This window comes from Nicotiana tabacum, chromosome 17 (assembly GCF_000715075.1).
Source record: "Nicotiana tabacum cultivar K326 chromosome 17, ASM71507v2, whole genome shotgun sequence".
In the NCBI taxonomy this organism is placed as follows: Eukaryota; Viridiplantae; Streptophyta; class Magnoliopsida; order Solanales; family Solanaceae; genus Nicotiana; species Nicotiana tabacum.
The window spans coordinates 130,007,092-130,017,834 of record NC_134096.1 but is presented as its reverse complement, the minus strand read 5'-3'; the positions used below and the strand labels follow the sequence as shown (position 1 = coordinate 130,017,834).

The window sequence follows — 10,743 nt, the reverse complement described above, 5'->3', positions numbered from 1 at the left end:
GACACACATTCATTCTAATATATACAGAAAATAGAGCCAATACTATCTTTTGGTGGCTTTTGGTATTTTAGTCAAATTGGTTCTTTTATCAATCATTCTTCACCAAATTTGGAGGTGATTAAACTTGAAGGCTCAGGCGAATTAGTTCATCTGGTTTGCATTCATTTCTTTTATAACTAATTTCAATACACATTTATGTATCTTTCCCGATTTGTACTAATTTATACCACGTATCCTTAGAACTGCGTATAAATTTAACTCTATCCGTTTTTTGGGTAAACAATTTTAATTATAATTATTTTCCAAAACTAATTCTTTCAAAAACCTAAAATTATTATGAAATGTTTCAAGATATTTATGGGTGTCATTTTTTTTTTAATTAATTCAACTTTTTTCCTTTTCACTTTTTGTCAAATTGAAAGTTGTTCCGGTTATGTTTCTATTCATTTATTCTTCTTTACAGCTATTATCTTGACCAACTTTATAGTGGTACTATGAGGTACGGAGGAGCAAAAAGACATGGATTTACTATTCTAATTGTCAAAAACAGAGTGCTGTTTTTTTAACTATTTTTGGACTGTTGTTTATTTTCCAGACATGGCCATGTGACCACCGCAAACCCAACCAAATAATGGAGATCCATTCTCTGGCATCGACAAACTAATACATAAAATAACTTGTAAATATTCAAAAAGATTGAAATATATTATAAAATAATGACGATAAAGTAAAGACAAACAGATAGAATATAGAATTTCAAACTTATGTACATAATGAACTAAAATTTTTTTTATTTATAGAAAAAAGTAAATTGATGTGTAAGCTACTTATGTAAACTGTTGTGTAAACTGCTATTGTACCAGATATGGATAATCTTTTATCGAAAGTAATGTTTATCCATAACGGAGTACCGAAATGATAAGTTCATTATATCAGATATAGATAATCTTTTACCGGGGGTAATGTTTATCTATAATGGGGTACCGAAAGGATAAGCTCATTATACCAGATATGGATAATCTTCTACCGGGATAATGTTTATCCATAATGAGATACCGAAAGGATAAGCTCATTATACCAGATATGGATAATCTTCTACCGGGGGTAATGTTTATCCATAACGGGGTACTGAAAGGATAAGCTCATTGTACCAGATATAGATAATCTTATACCGAATGTGATGTTTATCCATAACGGGGTACTGAAATGATAAGTTTCTTCAGGAGACTTATTTTCAATAGAGTACTAAATAGATAAACATATTTACGGCGGAGTCTCATATAGATAAGCTTCTTCAGGAAGTTTATTTACAACAGAATACTAAATGAACATCCATAATAATATATTTATAACACCCCCCTTGGATGTTCATTAAAAGATAATGTGCCTCATTAAAATCTTACTAGGAAAAAATTCGTGGGAAAAAATTCTAGTGAAGGAAAAAGAGCACATATTTAGTAATACGCATTACTAATTGTCTCAAAAAAAATCTTATAAGAAAAACCCTGTGGAAAAAATTTTAGTAAGGGAAAAAGAGTATAGCGCGTATTTTACTCCCCCTGATAAAAATTCTGTTTCAAATATTTGAGTATCCGCATTCCAATCTTGTATACCATCTTCTCAAAAGTTGAAGTTGGCAAAGATTTAGTGAATAAATCTGTCGGATTGTCACTTGAACGGATTTGTTGCACATTAATGTCACCATTTATCTCACGTATTCCCTACTTGCTTCATGAATAGCTATTATCTCAGTATGATTTGAAGAAGTAGCAACAATAGATTGCTTTGTGGAGTGTCATGATATGATAGTACCTCCACATGTAAATATGTACCCGGTTTGAGATCGAGCTTTATGTGGATTAGATAAATAACCTGCATCTGCATAACCAACAAGATCTACACTACCTTTGTTAGAATAAAATAAACCCATATGAAGTGTTCCCTTTAAATATCGCAATATATGCTTAATCCCGTTCCAATATCTCCGTTTAGGGGAATAACTATATCTTGCTAGTAAATTAACAGAAAATGTTATGTCAGGCCTTGTAGCATTAGCAAGATACATAAGTGCGCCAATTGCACTAAGATAAGGTATTTCGGGACCAGGGAGTTCCTCATCCTCTTCTGGAGGTCAGAACAAATCCTTATTCACTTCAAGTGATCGAACAACCATTGGTGTACTCAATGGGTGCACTTTGTCCATGTAAAAGCGTTTTAAGACCCTTTCTGTATAGGCAGATTGATGGATAAAGATCTTGTCCGCTAAATGTTCAATTTGCATACCAAGACAAAGTTTTGTCTTTCCAAGATCTTTCTTCTCAAATTCTTTCTTAAGATATTCAATTGCCTTTTGGAGCTCTTCTAGAGTTCTAACAAGATTTATGTCATCAACATAAACATCAAGTATAATAAATTCTGATGCCATTTTCTTTATAAAAATACATGAACAAATAACATCATTTATGTAACCCTCTTTCAGCAAATATTCACTAAGGCGATTATATCACATACGCCCAGATTGCTTTAAACTATACAAAGATTTTTGTAATCTGATTGAATACATTTCACGATACTTTGAACTATATGCTTCAGGCATTTTAAATCCTTCAGGGATCTTCATATAGACTTAATCAAATGAGTCATATAGGTTATGACTTGCATTTAGATGACATGAAATCTTCAGGTGTCTGGACTACAAGTCCGATCCTCATAATCTTTTACAATATTGTGAACTATATTGTATCAAATATATCGTCAACGATCATTTTGTATCGGTTCCTAAGCGACATAACTTGTTGAGATCTCATCACTTTCTTTATTTTCAGGTACCTGAATTTCTTCTGGAGTTTCATGAAATATTATGTCGTGGGCTCTTCTAGAGCTCATTTCCTCCTCATTATGATCATTTGCTCCTATCATTTTTGGATTGTTACCTTTGGAACCGATCGGTTTACTACGCTTCATGCGTGCAGTAAACTTTATCCTTCAGGGATTTTAATTTTAATAGGAGCATTTGCAGCTGAAATATAATATTTAATTTTAGATCATCAAATGCTTCTGGCATTTGACTTGAATTATATTTTAAGTGAGGGTCATATTAATGATAATTCGATTCATATAGCATATTTTCCAGCTGTTTATTCCATCCCCCAAATGTTAGAAAAACTAACACATATCCCCAATCTTTTTTGGGAAACCTATCTTTGTGCATTGTGGTAGAGAACTTAATCATATACCACACATCAAAAGTTATTAGATAGTAAAAATATTTGGTTTCTGATCCTAAACCAATTGTGAGGGGAAGACTTATCATATATTATTGGTCTAATGCATTAGAAAATCTTAGACCAACACATGAGGCTATGTTCTCATAAGTAATAGTTTAGCCATTAATACTAGGTATTCAATGCTAAACTAGTTTGAATATAAACCAGCATCATTAAGATGAACTATCTTGATTTCATAATCTGAAAATTATGCTCTTAATTGAGAAAAGCAATTTCAAATGCCAAACTGCAGGTTGACAATAAACACACATGTAATCATCTCATATATGCATCTATTAGTGGTTCACATGATAGCTGAATGGGCCCATATTCACCTTTTATATATATTTCAGAATTTAGGGGTCTTAGTCCCAACTTTAGCTGGTATAGTCAATTTATTATGAGAATAAGCAACACAAGAGAATTATTGAAGAATCTTCTAGTTCTTCAGTATATGCTTATCTGAATTCTCAAATAGCTCATTTAAAAATGACAAATGAAAACTTCAAGTTTTTCATGGCATGTGTTATCTCTTAGTAAGTTTCTGGTTTACTATGGCATAAACTTTTGCATTAGTAAACTTCTGATTTACTGTGATACATGATGTAGTACAAATTGAATAATAAGGCGCGTAAGTTCTCACATACATATTATTTTACCCCCTATGATTGTGTAAACATGAATATTTTTAATCTTTCAATTATTTATAGTCTAGTATGATTGCCATTCGTATTAGTAAACTTCTGGTTTATTACAACATATGGTTTGACCACAATCATATAATATGAATGATAAATTTGCATATAAGCTATTCGGGAGCCTTCAATTTATTGTCCACAATGAAATATTATTCAGGCACTCCTTGTGTCATGTGTCTTCTAGACAAACAGTTAGCTCTTCAGGAGCTTTTGATAAATTTTGTACTACGAAATATCTCTCAGACACTTCTGGTATCATGAGAGAATTTTTTTTCAAAATGACATAAACAAAATAAATATGACAGTAAATATCATTATTAAAGCATAACTTTTATTTATGTACAACAACTACATAACCATACTATCTACTATAAACAACAAAAATTAAAATATTTACATTTCTATAGATTCATCACCGATCACATGACTTGTTTCTCCTTCCGGGAGTGCAAAGTAATCAGCTACATCCAAATGCATGAAGTCTAAATTATCTTCAGAAATAAAATTTGCTTCAGCATTTTTCTCTGTCTTTTTCGGGGAGGCTTGATACAGCTCAACCAGGTGCTTTGGCGTACGACATGTACGTGACCAGTGCCATTTTCCTCCACATCTATAGCATGCATTTTCTGCCTTTGCTGCTTGCACCGCTTCATGCTTTTGTTCCTTCCTTTTCCACTGCTGGTGGTGAGGAGGCTTCTTAGGTACTTTATTATTAACATGATTAGAGTTTCTTCCCTGACCATGGCCATGACCACGACTAGGGCCATGTCCTCTTCCACGCTTATCTTGGTGGAAGTTCGTCTCATTCACTTCAGGGAATGGACAAGAACCAGTAGGTCGGCTTTCATGATTTTTCATTAATAGCTCATTATGTTGCTCGGCTACAAGAAGATGTGAGATAAGTTCAGAATACTTTTTGAATCCCATCTCTCGATATTGCTGCTGCAGGAGCATATTCGAGGTATGAAAAGTGGTGAAAGTTTTCTCCAACATGTCATGATCGGTAATATTATCACCACATAGTTTCAATTGGAAAATAATTGTGAACATAGCAGAATTATACTCACTGATAGATTTAAAATTTTGTAGCCTTAGATGAGTCCAATCATAACGTGCTTGTGGAAGAACGACCATCTTCAGGTGGTCATATCTATCTTTCAAATTATTTCACAGTATGACTGGATCTTTAATAGTGAGATATTCCATTTTCAAGCCTTCATCAAGGTGATGGCGTAAGAATATCATTGCTTTGGCACGGTCTTGGTTTGATGCTTGATTTTTGTCCATGATGGTGTCTGCCAGACCCATCGCATCAAGATGAATTTCAGCATCAAGTACCCAAGACATGTAACTTTTGCCCGATATATCCAGGGCTACAAACTCAAGTTTAGAAAGATTTGACACTATTTAGAAAAAGAAAGTTCGTACCTCTAATACTTTCAAAGTATTTGCTCGAGATGGCAGAGTCTCGTGCTGATAACGTGTTATAAAATAAAAACTGTAAAGTAAAGACAAGTATAGAGAGAAACTGATATATTATTCAAATTTCAAATTTATGTATATAATGAACTGAAATTTTCTCTATTTATAGAAGAAAGCAAGCTGTTGTGTAAGATGCTTCTGCAAGCTGCCGTGTAAGTTGCTACTGTATCAGATATGGATAATCTTCTACCAGGGGTAATGTTTATCCATAACAGGGTACCGAAAGGATAAGCTCATTATAGCAAATATAAATAATCTTCTACCGGGGGTAATGTTTATCCATAACGGGGTACCGAAAGGATAAGCTCATTATACCAGATATGGATAATCTTCTACCGGAGGTAATGTTTATCCATAACGGGGTATCAAAAGGATAAACTCATTATACCAAATATGGATAATCTTCTATCGGGGGTAATGTTTATCCATAACGGGATACCGAAAGGATAAGCTCATTATACCAGATATGGATAATCTTCTACCGAGGGTAATATTTATCCATAACGGGGTACCGAAAGGATAAGCTCATTGTACCAGATATATATAATCTTATACCGGATATGATGTTTATCCATAACGGGGTACTGAAAGAATAAGTTTCTTCAGGAGACTTATTTCCAATAGACTACTAAATAGATAAACATATTTACGGCGGAGTCTCATATAGATAATTTTTTTCAGGAAATTTATTTACAATAGAGTACTAAATGAACATCCATAATAATATATTTATAACAAAATACTTTTTTTGTGTGTTTAAATTAGAAATTCTTATTCGATAATTTTTTTAACTCTTTTTCAGAAGTCAATTTTACCTTTGTTATAAGAACAATTTTGTTTTTTGTCTTTTACTTTTAACACGAAGCTTTAATTTGAAAGTACTTTTTAAATTAGAAGAACTAACAAAAGTTGAAAGGTAAAAATAGACTCTTTTTTTTCGAAAAATTTAGACATATGAAGTCACCTATTTTACACCATTATAAGGATTAAGTATAATTGTACGAATAAACTAAAAGTCAAAAACGGAATTAAGCAATTTCGAATTGTATAGAGACACATTTAACCTTTTCCATTCTTTTAAACTAACAGCCAAATCTTGACGTATTAAAATGCAACTTGTTTCGTAGGGAATAAAGAAAAATGGAAATTCCAGCAATTTCTAATCTGTTTATTCAAACGAAAATCCTGCCAAAAATTTTTTGGCTGCAAATTATGAAGAATACGGCAAATTAAACTAAAAATGTAATGACTTATGTCAAAATAAATACTAGTAAAGTATCTAGTTTTAAGGCTACTTCTAAAATGGCTGTTAACAGCAGTTACAACAAATACTCATGGAGTAATAAAATAGTAGTAATACAGATATGGTGGTAAAGAAAAGAGCAATTCCCAAAAGAAAAAGACAGACAGTGCAATATATGAATGTTTCCAGTCTGTTTCAAACAACTCCAGCCTATCCATGTTCCCCTTCTCCTCTCTTTGTTTCTCTGGAAAAAAAAATTTAAAATAAAAGAGAAGCTCTTTCCCCTATTACCACTATTTTTAGGTAATCTGTCCTTAGACTCATTAATCTCCATTCTTGACAAATTGGGTGTCTTTTCTTTTCTTTTTTGATTACCATTGTCTCAAAGATTCAAGCTTTTGACCATTTTCTTGGTTTCAGATCTGCTTGCTGATTTGGATTTTTATTTTTTCTGAGCTGAAGCTGTTCATTTGAAGACATTTTCTTTGTGGGTTTTTGGTTTATTTTCCCATGTTGTTGAGCTTCTGAGTTGCCTATGAGGTATTGATGAAGGTATTCTTTTTATTTTTATGCCTCACTTTTGATTTTACAAGGTTTAAGCAACAGATTATAAATTGTTTTGTTTCTGGGTAGAAAGTGATTGCCATGATTGAAACTTAGGGTTTTTTCATATTTGAAAATTTCTCTAGTTTTGAAACAAATTATTGGTGGTTGCAGTTTTGAAGCTGAGCTTGAAAAAGTGTATATAACTTCGGGGGTGTATTGGGATAGTGAGTTATGAAAGTCAAAGGCAGAGAGGTGTTTGGGCAGTTTCTTGTTTTGATATTAGTTGTGTTTGTTGAAATTGGAGAAGCTCAAACAAAGACTTCTTTGGTAAATTGTGGGACTAATTCCACTGTAAATGTGGATGGTAGTAAATGGGTAGGTGATTCTTCCCATGACAACAATGTCACTTTGAGTTCACCAGGTATTGAGGCAACAACTGCTTCATTTAATGGTGATTCATCTTATGAGCCACTCTATAAAACTGCCAGATTTTTTGATGAAAGTGTTAACTATACTTTCCAAATAGCACCTGGTAGTTATTTCCTCAGGCTCCATTTCTATCCGTTTTCATTCGGGAATCACGATGCGAATGAGTCCTACTTTGCTGTTGCTGCAAATGGTTTGAAGTTGGTTTCGGAGTTTAATGTTGCTGCTGAGATTGTGCACAAGAATTTGTACTTGCAAGGTTCTGGAGGCAACTCAAGTGTTTTCTCATTAGTGAAGGAGTATTTTGTGACTTCCGATATTAATGTCTTTGTGCTCGAGTTTATTCCCAACAAAGGTTCTTTTGGATTTGTTAATGCCATAGAGATCATTCCTGTGACTGATAAGCTATTTGTTGACTCCATCAGTAAAGTCGGTGGCAATGGTGCTAACAGTTCTTTAAATTTAAGTAAACGAGGGATTCAAACTATGTACAGGTTGAATGTTGGTGGTTCAGCAATTAAATCCAATAGAGATTCAGGGTTGAGGAGGATGTGGGAGGCGGATTCAAGCTATATGATCATTGCAGATGCAGGTGCAGAAGCCAAAAACCATTCCAACATTACCTATGCTTCCCCAAACGACACCTCTATTGCGCCTCTTCTTGTGTATGAAACAGCAAGAATTATGAGCAACACAGATGTCATGGAGAAGCGACTGAACATGTCATGGAAATTGGAAGTGGATCCAGATTTTGATTACCTTGTTCGCTTACATTTCTGTGAGTTTGACTATAATAAACCAAATCAAAGGATCTTCAAAATCTATATAAATAACAAAACTGCTGCTGACAACTACGACATTTTCTCACGAGCTGGGGGAATGAACAAGGCGTACCATGAGGATTACTTTGACGTGATGCCGTCGAAAAGCACCAGCTTTTGGGTGCAACTTGGTCCTGATACAACGACTGGTTCTGCAGGCACTGATGCTCTTTTGAATGGTTTGGAGGTTTTCAAGTTGAGTCGGAATGGTAATCTTGCCTATGTACAGAAATATGAGGATGTTCCAGAAAAAACAACTTCAAAAAATTTAATCCTTTGGGTAGGAATTGGAGCAGGTATTGCAACCATTGCCATTGTTGCAGGTTTAATCATGCTGATTATACGGCTATGTAGAAGGCAGAGAAGCAAAGACGACACAAAGAAAAGCGAAGCTGGATGGAGGCCTTTATTCCTTCACGGAGCTGCTGTGACCAGCACTGGTAACGGTAACGGTAACGGTAAGGGATCAGTACAATATCAAAGTCTTGGGACTCTAAGATCTGGAAGGCGGTTTACTCTAGCAGAGATTAAAACAGCCACAAATAACTTCGACGAGAGCTTGGTGATTGGAGTGGGAGGATTTGGTAAGGTTTTCAAAGCAGAGCTCGATGATGGCACCCTTGGTGCGATCAAACGAGCCAATCCTCAATCTCAGCAAGGTCTGAAAGAATTTGAAACAGAAATCGAAATGCTTTCTAAGCTAAGGCATAGGCATTTGGTCTCCATGATAGGTTTCTGTGATGAACAGAATGAAATGATTTTGGTCTACGAGTACATGGCCAACGGAACACTCAGGAGTCATCTCTTTGGCAGCGATCTACCATCTCTAAGTTGGAAGCAAAGACTAGAGGTGTGCATTGGTTCAGCTCGTGGTCTGCATTACCTTCATACAGGGTCGGAGCGTGGAATCATCCATAGGGATGTCAAGACAACTAACATATTGTTAGATGAGAATCTTGTAGCGAAGATGGCAGATTTTGGACTGTCTAAAACTGGCCCGTCTTTGGAGCATACTCATGTCAGTACAGCAGTGAAAGGAAGTTTTGGTTATCTGGATCCTGAGTATTTCAGGCGGCAGCAGTTGACTGAGAAATCTGATGTTTATTCCTTTGGTGTTGTGCTGTTTGAAGTCGTCTGTGCGCGCCCTGTTATAAATCCAAGCTTACCAAGAGATCAGATCAATCTTGCAGAATGGGCGATGCGGTTTCAACGACAAAGAAAGCTTGAAACCATCGTTGACCCACAACTCGCAGGAAATTATTCCCCAGAGTCATTGATGAAATTTGGAGAAATTGCTGAGAAATGTCTAGCGGACGAGGGGAAGAGCAGACCAACAATGGGAGAAGTCCTATGGCACCTGGAATATGTCTTACAACTTCATGAGGCTTGGCTGCGGACAAATGCAGGGGAAGACTCTGCTTCTGATATTCGTGCTCTGGAGACTGTTGAGGAGAGAGGAACTGAAAATTCAGAAGACGAGACTCATGTTGATTCAAAAACCAAACAAGAAGAGGCTGAATCTGCAACAGATGCCATGGCATCTGGATTAGATGATTTTTCGCAATTCGTCAATCAAAATGGAAGGTGAGATCGAAAACAAAAGACATTTGATCGTAACGTCTGGACTGTTATAGGCCTGAATTCTTTCCATTTTTTGTCACATGGCTCAATGAGTACTTCACTATAACCTCAATCAGCTTCGACATGGCTCATTAAGCTGAAGGAGCTTAGAATGTGAAGGTCTTGCTAATACCTTCATGCTGTATTCTTTTCCTCAGTTTAGATTTTCAGTTTTTTTTTCCTGCTGAATCCTTGTTGCTCAGGACTAAACAATTCTTTTATTATTGTATGTACTTTATGTTCAAGAGAATGCCACTAAGTTGATGAATTGGGATGTATTATATAGTTTGCTTCTATTTCAGTGGAGAAATGATATCTTGTGTGATGGCACATTTCTTCTTAACAGTTGTATGTCCAAATCTCTTAAACTGCTTTTTGAGTCTTGAATTGAAGAAACTGGATACTATGATTGATATGTACAAATTTTCTCGCTGCGTTATATTCCACAACGTTTTGGTTTATGTAATATTTGTTCTAAGTTTTCAAGTAATTCTTATTTTGTCCTTCAATGAACTCGCTTCATGCACAAATGCGTCACTTTAGGATTTTGATGGGTAGTACAATTAAATTAAATAATGGCCGACGCGTGGAAAAACAAGATGGACCTGCTGGCCTCGGAGAAGGAGACCGCCCAGGCCAAG

At 35.1% G+C, this 10,743-nt stretch overlaps 1 protein-coding gene across 3 annotated transcripts; it reads left to right on the top strand.

Moving 5' to 3' along the window:
• The first annotated feature begins 6,744 nt into the window (after positions 1-6,744).
• Positions 6,745-10,429, top strand: LOC107779316 (putative receptor-like protein kinase At1g30570). Of its 3 annotated transcripts, none has more exons than XM_016599720.2 (3): positions 6,745-6,992; positions 7,110-7,241; positions 7,407-10,429. In XM_016599720.2, the coding sequence occupies exon 3, from the start codon at positions 7,467-7,469 to the stop codon at positions 10,068-10,070; it is 2,604 nt and encodes an 867-aa protein (XP_016455206.1). In that variant the 5' UTR covers positions 6,745-6,992; positions 7,110-7,241; positions 7,407-7,466; the 3' UTR covers positions 10,071-10,429. The 3 variants fall into 3 exon arrangements, with proteins under 3 accessions (XP_016455206.1, XP_016455207.1, XP_075091182.1); XM_016599721.2 differs by having other exon boundaries at positions 6,757-6,992; positions 7,110-7,229; XM_075235081.1 differs by having other exon boundaries at positions 6,758-7,241.
• The last annotated feature ends 314 nt before the right edge of the window (positions 10,430-10,743 follow it).